The following is a 13,042-nucleotide window of genomic DNA, read 5'->3' as shown; positions in this document are numbered from 1 at the left end:
CTCAAAAAATAGAAAAAAAAAATTGTAGACTTAATTTGGATCGTTTCTATGAAACTTCTGCTTTTCTATGAGGAAGGATTTTCCATTCAAAAAAATATCTCTTCCTCACTCCTTTCACTTCCCTAACATCGCAACGATTAGGGTATCCCCAACAAGTCTGATTTGCTTAAGTGGCAGAATTTACCCGCAGCAAATTGTTACACGCGCAGACGTGATAACTGCCTCTTGAGACGTCTAACTACCCTACAATGTTGTTTGTGTGTGTGGCTGTAATTAGATGATGTCACAGAGTAAGGAACATGAGAGTTGCCATAATGCAGGTAGGTCAGGCACCTTCTTTTAGGTCAAATTCGCAAAGATGTCATCTGTAAGACCTCGGATAAGGAAAGATGGGAGGAGATGCGATAATTCAGGTAGGTCAGGTGCCTTTTTGTAGGTCGAATAATACCAAAACGATCAGGTACTAGTGAACTAACGAGGCATTCGGGTTCTGTGAGACATCTGTCAACGATTCTTGTATTATAAAAAATGATCGGGTCCCAAGAAGGCGTATAAGGGCGAAGACAGTAACGTTCCTCGTCCCCCGCTCATTCGCAATTTGGCGCGCTACTTTCTTAGGTGATTTTCTATTATGGCACATCCGCTAGTCATTTTGTTCTCCGTGACGATTTGGTGTTATGAGGTATGTGGTGGGATGTTTATGGCAAGTGGTGGATGGTTAAGTACCTAAGGTGTTTTTTTGATAAATTGCTTCTTTTATACCATTACTTTTTTTTGCAAGTTAAATATTTTTACATATTTACAATACATATAAAAAACCATTTACCGTTACTTTAAACAATTTGAATTTTGTATAAATCGTCGTTTGTATAATGTGTTAGTATTTTATTTCACACAATTTGTGACACATTAAATAATAACCGTTGTTGTTTGAACCACAAAATAAAAACAAAAACTTTATTGTTAAATATCATAATACATAATTTTTAATAAAATATAATTCAAATATTTTCAACACAATAGGATCACTATCATAAAAACCAAGACCAATACACCAAGACCCTTCAAAAAAGGCATAAAATATAATACATGAAAACATTGAGTTACGCATCAATAAGTTCGGAACGATAATTTTACTAAAAACACGTTAGTTCAACCGTGACGATACTGATACCGTGCCTAGCGGCGCAAGTTTCGTCGATAAAGCTTTCCAACCAACAATGTGAGGACGATATTTTTTTGAAGAATTTTTAAATATGGTTTTAGAAGTGAAAATGTGGTTATTTGCTTAGCTTTAGTGGCCCAAGACGAGGAAGAATGTGTTAAATAGCTAGTGTGTGTTTTAGTGTTAAGAATAAATTGAGTTTTGGGTGGTTAAATACAGTGAATAAGTATAAGGATAGTTGTAGTTGCTAAGGAAAGTAAAAATGATGCAAGTGATGAAAAAAGTTGTGTTGGAATTAAAGTAAAGGTAACTGCAGTAAAATATTTAAAAAAATAACTTAAAACAAAACTTAAATAAATCACTGGATTAAAAACTAAAAAATGTCTAACAAAACCTACAACGAACTACTAGTGGAAACATCAGAACTGATAGGCGAAGCCACTCAAGCGGATGAAGCACTTTTTGAAGCAGGGGCCGCTGAAAGGAACACTCTTCTACCAGTCTTACTAGAACTTAAAGTAAGATACACAATACTGCTAAGTAGGCTGGATGCAGTGTACGACCAATTGCTGCAGCCACAAAAGCGCATGATTGTTAGAAGACTGTTGGAGTCCTGTTTGGGAAGGTTGATCGAGATCAAACATGATTTGGTTGAGATGCGATTGACGGATATTACTTTTGATGATGATGAGGTATGTTTTTTTTTAAATACAGGAAAAATGAAACGCTTTTAAAATACTAATACTACTAAAAAGTTGCTTAATGTTAGAATAGATAAATACTAAAGTAATTTAGAACAAATACTTCAAATGCTAAAGAACTGTTATCTTTAATCCCTTTCAGGCACTCGTAAAACTTCAAGTCACACCAAATCAAGTGGAACCATGCATCCCACAATTCTTCATTCGTGAGAGAGAAGAAGAGATTGAAAGCAGACGTCAGTTCGTCCTGGACACTTTGAGGAAGCTGGGTTATGAACCTCCGAAGCCACAACCTTTGGTTCTAACGGAACAGCAGGCTGTGACTATAATACAGAGTCATGAAAGGGCTAGGCAGGGAAGATTGAGGTAAGCAATGATATTTTGATTAAGAGAGTTAATCTTTATAGATGTAATGAAGTAATCTACATAATGATGGATAATGTCAATAAGGGTAACCAAACCACAGAAGAATGAATAATAAAAATTTAATTACTTTAATTCTTGACAGGGGACAGTTCATGAAAGAAATTCGTCTTCTCAAAGAAAAGGGCAGAGACCAAAAAGGGGAGATGTCAGCAGCTGCAGCAACTGCGATACAAAAGGTTTGGCGTGGATTCATTGCTCGAAGAATGACCAAGCGAAGGAAAATGGAAGAACAACTATTGATTGGTATGGTATTGCCACCATATTCGGAGTCTGAAGCTATCAAGAAGGCTGAAGAAGTAAGAATTTAGTATCTTTTAGATCTAAGAGTCTTGTCAAAATTAATTCCTTAAAATGTTATAAACTAAGCAATGTGAGTCTCCCATAACCTGCAGGAGATCGGGGAAGAAGGCAATCGGAGCTGCTGATGGGAACGTCACTTTTTGTGTGCTATAGGTGTATCATGTAAATTGCTAAGCTGTATAATAATAGTGAATCTCTATTTTCCGTTCATTCGATAGGGTGTACTATAATAATAGGAGTATCATGGACTTTGCTAGGCTACGTTGAGTAAAAATACCCGTTCATTTAACAGGTCAAAGATATCCGTAGAAAATTGCAATTGGAAAGGGAACAAGAATACCAAGCAGCTCTCGTCTCAATAGAAGATGATCTTCGAGCACAGCATGAAATGAAGATCAATGAACAGATTGGAGATGAGCTTAGGAGATGGATCAGGGAGTACTATGATAGAACTGGGAGGTTCCCTGAAATGCCTTCTGAGGAAAGTGGTGGAAGCAGGGCGATGTATAGCCGAACTGGTAATAAAAAATGTATTTCTTCTAAACATTTATATTGGCAAGAGTGCGTTAGTGATATTTTTATAATAATATTATTGAACGCAAGTGAGTTTCTGTAGGATTTAGATTACATTAATCCCAGAATGTGACACTGTACTTGAGATACCGTTTTTGTGCCAAAATGTAAAAGAATATTTTTCATATAGGCCTGCTTTGTAAACCAAACTTTCACTGATTTTTTCAGGAACTGGCATGGACAGTGAAATAAGCAAATCATCTCCAGTATCTTCTAAAGAATCGAAAAGAAGTAAAGAGAGTAAGGATAAAAAGAACGGTAAGAGTGAAGAGAATGGTAAAAACGGTAAAGAGGATCCAGATGATTTTGACACTTATAAATGCATCAGTTCCGCTTTTTTGAAAGATATGACTGGTGCTAACGAAGAGTAAGTTCTTTTATTGGATAACAAAGAATTATAAACTCTCGTATATTGAGTAGCTTAAGCAGCTTAGCTTAAGTATAATAACTATGTTTGAGTATGTAAATAGTAATGTATTCCTTAATTACACAGATATGAAGATATCTGGAAGTTCAAAGAAGACGCAGATAATCCACATGAGAGATACTACAAAGACATGATAGAAAGAGAGAAGATGGTCAAAATAGAACAAGAAATAAGAAACATTGTTGATGAAATGATGAGGAGTGAACTGGAGTTACTACAAGCTGCTTATGACAGGGACAGGGCACAGAAGGGGAAAAAATCTAAGAAGCAACAAAAGAAGGTAGAACTCCTTATACAATAAACAATTAATAATGCAGGTAGTACTATACATAATTCTGATTTGTCACATTTTTCAAGGCACGTCGTGGAGGCAAGAAAAGCAAAAAGAAGAAAGAAAAAGATTTAACGCCTGACAGAACAACAGAATCTTTATTTGAAGAGCTGGTTTCCAACGGTATAATAAGACCGTACCCTCTCGTTAAAATCGATGATTATATTGGTGAAAAATGTTATGTTGGATCTGATTATCGAGAGAGTGGAATGGAAGCTACACCATGCTTAGGTGATATCAGGCAATTGGTGAAGGAATATTGTATTTTGCCATTAGGTTCTGAATTGGTGAGAAATAATGCTCCTCTTGTAAGATCGGTTCTTCTCACAGGTAATATAGCCACTTATCATTATGTACTCTGCTGCATTTAAGTAGTTTTGGTTTCGATAATCATTACTTTAATGACATTGATTATTGTGTTTTACAGGCCCAGCGAAATGCGGTAAAAAGATGCTGGTCCATTCCATATGTACCGAAGTTGGAGCAATGCTCTTTGACCTAACACCTGCAAATATAGTGGGCAAGTACCCTGGAAAGTCTGGTCTGATCATGTTAATACATCTGGTGATGAAGGTCTCCAGGCTTCTACAGCCATCAGTCATATGGATGGATGACGCTGAGAAACCCTTTGTGAAGAAGATCCCAAAAACTGACAAAACTGATCCGAAAAGGCTGAAAAAGGATTTGGTGAAAATTATCAAGGGTCTGTATGATTCATAAACACTGTTAACTTAGGTATTTAAAAAACTATTAATCTTTACTAATCAACAAGTTAGTAAAAAGAAGTGATGTATGACGTTGTCATAGTTTTAATTTAGTCCACTTATAACAATCATTTTCTGTATTTTTTCTCACTTAGTATTTTTGTCTTTCAGGAATTTGCCCAGAAGATCGCGTCATATTTATTGGCACTTCAAGAGCTCCATGGGATGCAGAACAGAAGCTTCTATTTCAATGCTATCAGAAGATTATTCAAGTACCAAGAGCTGATTACGGAAGTATTTCTCTGATGTGGAGAAGTAAGCTACATAGAGCTGGTGCTTTGAATCCAAGATTGGATATATCATGTCTGTCTAGGATTTCTGACTCCTATACTCTAGGTTAGTGCGGCATAATTTATTCTTCTAATATAATTATTCTAGTAAATCTTTCAAGTATTACATATAGGTATCTTGAGTTTATGTACCTATATCAATGATTTTATATTTACTTTTGAATCCAAAAAATCGACGAGTTTCTTGCCAAACTATAACTTGGAACTGCCTCCTACAATTTTCAACAAAAATGGCCATTATTATGAAGATTTTTATTTCGGATACATTAAGTATATGGAAGTAAACAATGTTTATTTCTTTAGGTACCCTTCTTGAAGCTCTAGATGCAGTGCTTACAACGAAAAGGCGTCTACAGCTAAGGGTGCGAGTACTAACAGCAGCTGAAGTGGCAGTCCAGCTCAGTTCTAGAGAACCAGTGTATGCTGAACATGTAAGTCCTAACACTTTTCTTCTATCGTTTGTTTCTTGAGCTGTATATTACTAAAGTAGAATATTAGAAAAGGAATTGACAGTTAGGAAAGAGTAAATCAGCGGAAAATAAATAGCTAATGACGGATTTAAGAGGCAAAGTCAAAGTCAAAGCATTTATTATTTGTAAAACATAGGTAAAAAATAAAATGTAGATCTTAAAATTAAAATAGTGCGCTATGTTCTGTCTATGGTGAGACGTACAAATATGGTTTGGACTACGTACTAGAATTAAAATAATTAATTTTTACAATTAAAACTAGAATTAAATATCTAAATAGATACAACATACAACTAATATATACACTTACTATAAACAAAAATATTTAAAAAATTGCATCAAAAAACTCCTCCTTATCGCTGCCCACCGGGAGTGTACCCAAGAGGCTGGCAGCATTGCCACGTTGGATGGCAAAATAGATATCTAAATTAGTCGTTTAAAAACTCATCAACCGTGTAGAAACATTTCTCAATTAGAATTTTTTGCAATGTTTTCTTAAACTTATGGAGAGGCTTTAGTTGCATTGTCATCATCATCTCCAGAGCCGTTATTCATCAGTCCCATATCTTTTCATTGCCCACCACACTTGCTCAAAACTGGTTGGCGACGGTTTTATGGTAACATAATATCTAAGATATTATATACTCTTTGCGTTCTAGTTTAAGGCCACATGTCATTTAATAAGTATTATTTGATATAAATGCAGGAAGCTGCTGCAGAGTCCTGGTGGTATAAGACGCCGATGGAGAAGAGAAGACAGAAGGTCATGCAGAGATTAGAGGATGCACAGGTTGAAGCTGAAAATGGAGGCTAAATTATTGAGAAGATCTACTATTTAAGAATCTACAGTATGTTAAATTGTGTGTTTTATATTTATTGATAAAGATATATTGAAGGTATAATGAACCTAGTATAAGCGTGTATTTTATAAATATGGAATAAAACTGATGTTTAAATAAACTTTTTTTCTTTCAACCTTTGAAGTTACTGCTATCAATCTTTTTAGTTCAGTTTCAACAAAATATATCCATACCATTACAACAATATACTGCATAATACTGCAAAATCCAAAACCACTTTAAACCCAAAACAACTAAGACAGAAATACTTCAAAATCCCGAACTTATAACTCAAAAGAGCATTCCGACATTTAAAGTAAGAGCGAAATATTCGGAAGGGAAAAATAAAAAAAGGTAGAATTCACTCTTTCAAACTCGTAATACTTTGTCGAGGAAAATCTTCAAAGTAAAAAGGGGTACGATAAGAGGATGTTGGCTGAACACCTGGTGAATTCACACGGGCTTTTTCGAAGGGAGTGAAAATTAGAAGCAGAGGTACCGATTGAAAAATCTTGTAGCCCAAACTGAAGGCTTGTTTGTACTCGTAAGTTGGGAATATTTTGTGATTTGGCTCCATTTGTAGGATTCGTTGTTACTATGCAATTTACTGTTAGGTTGTATAAAACAATGTGACATCAAAATATTAACCATTATTTATCTTAGAAATTGGCAGATTTTAAAGCTGTTTAAGCAGTATTATATGGTTTCGACCTTATCCCGGAGAACTTCCTTCAATAACCATACAAAATAAGCCTATGTTACTCGGGAATAGTTTAGCTTCCCAACAATTAAATAATATTTCAAGTCGGTTGAGTAGTTCGGAACATTAAGCGTAAATGCACACTACCGACTAAACAGTCGGCCGAAAGTTAGTTTTTATTCAGTCTGTTACTGGAAAAATACGTGTGCACTTTCATTTATCTTCATTGTGATGCATAAGCTAACCTTTCATATTTTTCACAAAACTTCCAAACTACACGTCACGTCACCCCAACTTCATACCTGCAAGACTTGCCGACCAAATTACCAGAAAGCCAGCACTGTTTGGCACGCATGAATATTCTATGCGCCCACCTACTGTTAACCCGCGTTGTTTATCTGAACACGGGCTAGCCTAAACGGTCCGTGATTGTTTGTCCGTTATCGTGGTTGAGTTAGATGCTAGTTTTATGTTCATATTTCTGATTGATTTATAAGAGAAGAGGATAATTTTTTACAATGTCGGTTCGGCTTATTCATTTGAAATGTTACTGCATGCCTTCTATTTGGCTCTGGCTATGTAAGAATGAATTATGTGCGTTGGACATCACTATAGATGTAGGTATATGTTGTGTGTTTGTTTTAGCAGGACAATGGGCTTGAATTGAAAATAGTTTCTAAATCGAATCAATTCTATTGTCACAAAGAATATGGTAATAAGAAAATGGTCAGCGGTGGAGCGAATATCAGGATAGAACCGTTGACACGAAAACTAGATGATGATGAGAATTCGCGATAGACATTGAGATCTTGTTGCAGCCACTCTCATCTATAAAATCGGGTGTCACTACCATGTCCTAAACCCAAAATTGCTAAGTTATAAGAACATCTAATGATCCTAGAACATTCTAAATTGCTAACCCAGCAACCTCAACCAAAATACCAGCAGCTTCGTTATACCCGAATTGGTGAACCTCACAATACTCACGTTCATATCACTACGCACATGAATTTTAGATTTGCGCATCCAACCAGCCGGCCGTATGATTGTTCGTTAATTTGTGCCTAGAATACTATTATGGAAACTGGAATATTGTTCGTCGATTTTGAAAGGCCCGTTTTAGTAGTTTAAATGGTCTCTAGGATATTGTGTTTTCAATAGCTGCATGGTTCAAGCTAAGTATCGGGTGGATTTTCACCTATCTCTAGGAATTTTAAGTCAATCGATTCAGCCACTGTCACCTCCACAACACATTTTTGCATGTATTTTGTAAGGATGATACCAGGTTACAGGGAGGTCTGTGTTAAACAAGGTTGATGAAAACTTAATCGTCACGGTTTATCGTCCCACTGCTGGGCACAGGCCTCCTCTCACACGGAGAATCATTATAAACTGAATAAAATTACCAAGCAAAATAAACACCAAGCCAAACATGCAAGCGCTGAAATCGAAGGCATCAAAGGGTACATAAAACAACAGTTTAAGTAAAAAAATTCTCAGCTCTCACAAAGGGCTCACTAACAACTTGCTAACACAGATTTCCACGCTTTTTCTTCCAACATAGTGCCTGTTTTATCCTTTGAAGAGTTCGCCTTTGTGACTCAAATAGAAAAACAACGTTACCTGCTTTTTATTAACAAAGATTTTGCTGAGAAACTCCTGTGGTTTAAAATTGTTACGGTAGTTTGTTTACTGTTTTTGTATTTGATTTATTGGGGTAGCGATAGCGATAATTATAATAATTCATGCAGAATAAGAAGCATATGGAAACTAGTGGTTTAAGTTAAATTGCTTCCAAAATCATGCATAGTGCTAGATCATTCGGTCAAGGATGATTTAAGGTACGGACATTGCGGTCTGCGGGATGTTTGGGAGAGTTACAGTGGCCCTGGCATGCAGAGTGCGCCAGAAATTACATGGCAGGTTTCAGTCAGTCAAAGTCTGATGATACTTACTTCTTATAAAAGTCTACTTGATGATTTTAGATTATTTTAATAAATATATAATTTTAATATATATGGCAATAGTATTGCCTAACATCTTATACTCTGCTGAAACGTGGACTGTGTACCGCCGGCATATCCGCACACTAGACCAATTCCACCTCAAATGTCTACGTAAAATACTTAAGATCCGATGGTCTGATCGTGTGCGAAACACCGAAGTGCTGCGACGAGCCAATGTCGGTGGCATTGAGGCTTACCTTATGCGGCGACAGCTTAGATGGTGCGGTCACGTGTCACGTATGGCGGAGGAGCGAGTGGCTAAGCGCATCTTTTATTGCGAACTAAAGGAGGGCAAGCGAAAGCAGGGCGGACAGTTCCTCCGATATAAAGATGTGCAAAAACGTCACATGAAAAAATGTGACATTGAGCCTTCGCAATGGGAAGGGCTAGCAGCCCAACGGCCTGATTGGAGAGCTCTAGTTAGAAACAAAGTTTCTGACTTTGAGGAGCGTCGTCGGTCAGAGCTTGACTCTAGACGCGACGAACTGAAAGCCCGACCACCCGCGGCAATCAGTTACAATTATGATAATGGTGTGCTCACATGTCCGCAATGTGCGCGGACCTTCTCAAAGAAGATTGGCTACTGTAGTCATATGCGAGCACACCAGCGACAATTATCTGTACGGAGTTGAGGCAGTCGCCGTGACCGAAATCGGTCTGGAGTCATCATCATCATCATTTTAATAAAGTAAACGATCCTTTTAACACTGAAAATACTCAAATAAATAAAATAACTACAAAAATAATTCTGAAAAAAGAAAGCCTAGACCTATAGTGTATCGTACTCCGCCATAATTTGGTATTAACGTACCGAAATCTGTAGTGGTGGGCCGCTGTATATCGACGCTTATCCCTGTCATAAGCAGGTGTAAAGTAATAATTTTACGATATCCCACTTAAGTTGTAGTGATAGTGCCAATAGTGTTGCGGTGGTGTCGATGTTATTTTAATTAACATAAATATTCGTTATGATTATTTTTTCGCTTTATAAGCCATTGACAGCTTCCTCTCGGACTGGCCTCAAGCAGCGATGGATAAAGAAAAGTGGAAGGCTTTGGGGGAGGCCTTTGCCCAGCAGTGGGACAGCATAGGCTAATTAAAAAAAAAGCCATTACAAAAATTAGCTATTACAACATTGCTACGTCTTCTACGCACAGGGAAAGGTTAATGTTATTGTATTTAGATTCACATAGTATGTAGCTTAAATGTTACTAAAACAATAATGTGAAAACTAATTTAAATAGGTGCAGAAATACCCCCACGAATCAACAAAACAAAAATCCCTTTACCCGCATAACAATTTATTTCTTTTTTTCCATTTCAAGTTACTCTTGCAAATAAAGTACCTTCCCACATTATACTATAAGTTAAAATATTTTAACAGAAAAAAACGATCTGTCCTACAAATAAATCGTTTCAATAATCGAGATAAAGATCTCATGTATCGATGTGTCTTCCTGTATTCGGACTTATGGAAGTCTACGTGCGACTTACGTCGGTCGCCGCGGCCGCCTCAACTTAAGTCCGCGAATCACTATGTGTGTACTTGGAGTGTGGTTTAAGTATTAAGATTTTAAAAGTAAATTAATTTACCTGTATATAATTTAATTGATAATTTTCAAATGTAAAATTATGTTCTACATAGTTTTTTACAGATTTACCTACGTCTGTTGAGAATTACATCCCGAATATAATGTACCCTTCCTCAAAGAATGGACTATTTAACACGGAAATCATTTTTCAAATCGGATTTGTGTTTCCCGAGATAAACGCGCCTATGTGCCAAGTAGGTTACTTTTTGCACCCCAATAAAGGAAATAAACGTCCTACCATTCATACAAACTTTCTCGTTTATAATATTAGGGGTTAAAGTATGAAATTGCCGTTTTATTCTAGTAGGTTTTTGAATTGCCATAGAGTCTTCATGGTTTGAGGTTTTCGAATGAAACTTTTTTCACGTGGTTTCTGTGATGTTCTTCTTTTAAAAAATGTGAAACATTTGATTATCGATGTTCAATTGTTTTTGTTATTCAACTTAAACAAGAAAGATGGACACTGCGAAAATTTGAGTAATTTTTGAATATGAATTCCGACGCGGAAGTAAACGGCAGAAACAGCCCGCAATATCAATGCTGCATTTGAAGAGGTGTCTGCTAATGAACGCACCGTGCGATTTTGGATTAAACACTTTCGTGGTGGAAACTTCGACTTGAAGAACGAGCCATGAAAAAGACCGCCTAACAGGTGATTAACGAGAAATTAAGAGAGACGGTGAACGCCGATCCTAGTCAAACTACCCAGATACCCATCCGAAGACGAATAATGTTGAAAAAATTAGCAGTAAAACAGCCACGACTCATGAATCGACCTTCACCGTTATTGCTCCATGACAACGCGAGGCCTCATACAGCAAAAGAAACCGTTTTAACTCTTCAGGAACTGCAGTTGGAAACTATTCGTCTTCCTCCATATTCGCCAGACCTTGCTCTAACGGACGACCATTTTTTTTTGTGATTTGGACAATTATCTGCGTCACAAGAAGTTTCTTTCCAGGAGGCAAATCAAAATTCTTTCACACAGTTTGTGCAGTCTAGATCCTCAGAGTTCTATCGTAACGGCATAAATGACCTTCTTATTAGATGGCCGCAATGTATAGATAATAATGGCAACTATTTTGATTAAATAAGTTTGTTAAAAATTAAAAAAAATTACAATTTAGATTTTCAGTACAAATCGGCAATTTCATACTTTAACCCCTATTATTTATAGGATAGGTATACTTAGATCGATGAATTATTCAATTCAATGAATATAATCTGTACTATTTAGAATCAAAAGCAAATCATTTGATTACGCTTCTATCTTATAACTTGGACCACACATAAGACGGGAGCGTAGCTCGACTTATCGATTGTCGCTACCCCATCACTACAGCTAGTGATGAGATTAGCCAGTTAACACTTTATTTTATTATGTTTATTTAAGACGATACAATTTTGTGTGGGAAAATATTATTATATGAGTATGTTAGGATGTATTGTTTATTTTGTTTTGTTTGTAGGATACTGAAGTTATTGTCTTTATTTCCTTAATTTTTGAGTTTTTTTTTCTTTTTGGTACGTAGCTTGTAAGCACTTTATTAGTTTAATGAAATTGATTAATGACGCTAACTTTGGGTAGTCACTGTTAAGTAACTTTGTATTATGAAGTATCTGTTTTATTAAACCGTTAAAAAAAACAACGAAATCTACTCAAAACTGACACATATTTTTTATAGATTAAAATGGTATTTCCGAATAAAATCGGTCTTAATCTATTTATATCAACAAAATATTCTAATACTTATTTAATTCTCAGCTCACAAAAATACCTATATCGAAGTTAAAATAACGTGCAAGTTTCCAAAGAAAACATTTTATATTTTTCCATACATAATATTATTGAGATTTTCTGAATATTTTCTAAAAGTAAAAGAAGTAAAGCCGATTGAATTCTTATCCTAGATGATAGAGAATTGAGACTTTATATTGTTTTCTCACATACCCACTGAAAATACCGAACTTCTTTCATTTTTGTTTGTAAAGTAAGTATTTCAGTTAGTAAGTAGATATCTTTGTTTACTCATCAGATTTTCTATATTATCTCGTTTGAGTTTATCCAGTGTTTTATGAATTTGTATTATAAATTATAATAAATAAGGTTTCTTGCATATCTGAAGCTGAGGATTATTAATTTGATTTTAAAATTGATAAAAAGGTTTTTATTGTATTTTTATATAATCTTTTAGGTATGCGAGTAAATCAATATCTTATTCGTAAGGAAAGCTGTTAGCTTAAAATTCAAGTTACCAAATTCTGTCTAAGTTTTTCATCACAATTATGATAAAATTAAAAGTAAGTACAAGCAACTACACAGTCTAGCAGTTGACTCGATTGGAAAAAATATGTTTTTGAAGAAAATCGTGAATTCAATGAAATATTTAGTCGGTATGATACTGGCCAATTCCTGATCGTTATTGTACGCGTACTACCATTCGTTTCCATACTTGTA

At 35.6% G+C, this 13,042-nt stretch overlaps 1 protein-coding gene across 1 annotated transcript; it reads left to right on the top strand.

Annotated features, from left to right (window-relative positions):
• Positions 1-1,545: 1,545 nt before the first annotated feature.
• Positions 1,546-6,272, top strand: LOC110378810 (dynein regulatory complex protein 11). Its single transcript, XM_064039870.1, has 11 exons — positions 1,546-1,857; positions 2,009-2,232; positions 2,375-2,588; positions 2,885-3,110; positions 3,334-3,532; positions 3,659-3,872; positions 3,950-4,253; positions 4,351-4,626; positions 4,799-5,023; positions 5,281-5,408; positions 6,154-6,272. Exons 1-11 carry the CDS (start codon positions 1,546-1,548, stop codon positions 6,259-6,261), a joined length of 2,430 nt encoding a protein of 809 aa, XP_063895940.1. The 3' UTR covers positions 6,262-6,272.
• The last annotated feature ends 6,770 nt before the right edge of the window (positions 6,273-13,042 follow it).

This window comes from Helicoverpa armigera, chromosome 20 (genome assembly GCF_030705265.1).
Source record: "Helicoverpa armigera isolate CAAS_96S chromosome 20, ASM3070526v1, whole genome shotgun sequence".
Lineage (NCBI taxonomy): Eukaryota > Metazoa > Arthropoda > Insecta > Lepidoptera > Noctuidae > Helicoverpa > Helicoverpa armigera.
Note: the sequence above shows the minus strand (reverse complement) of the source record. Positions and strands in the feature narration are given on the sequence as shown.

Coding starts and splice junctions, on each gene's coding strand:
- LOC110378810 (XM_064039870.1), top strand. CDS start 1,546: ATGTCTAACAAAACCTACAACGAACTACTAGTGGAAACATCAGAACTG. Junction 1,858..2,008: donor TTACTTTTGATGATGATGAG/GTATGTTTTTTT, acceptor AATCCCTTTCAG/GCACTCGTAAAACTTCAAGT. Junction 5,024..5,280: donor TTCTGACTCCTATACTCTAG/GTTAGTGCGGCA, acceptor TTATTTCTTTAG/GTACCCTTCTTGAAGCTCTA.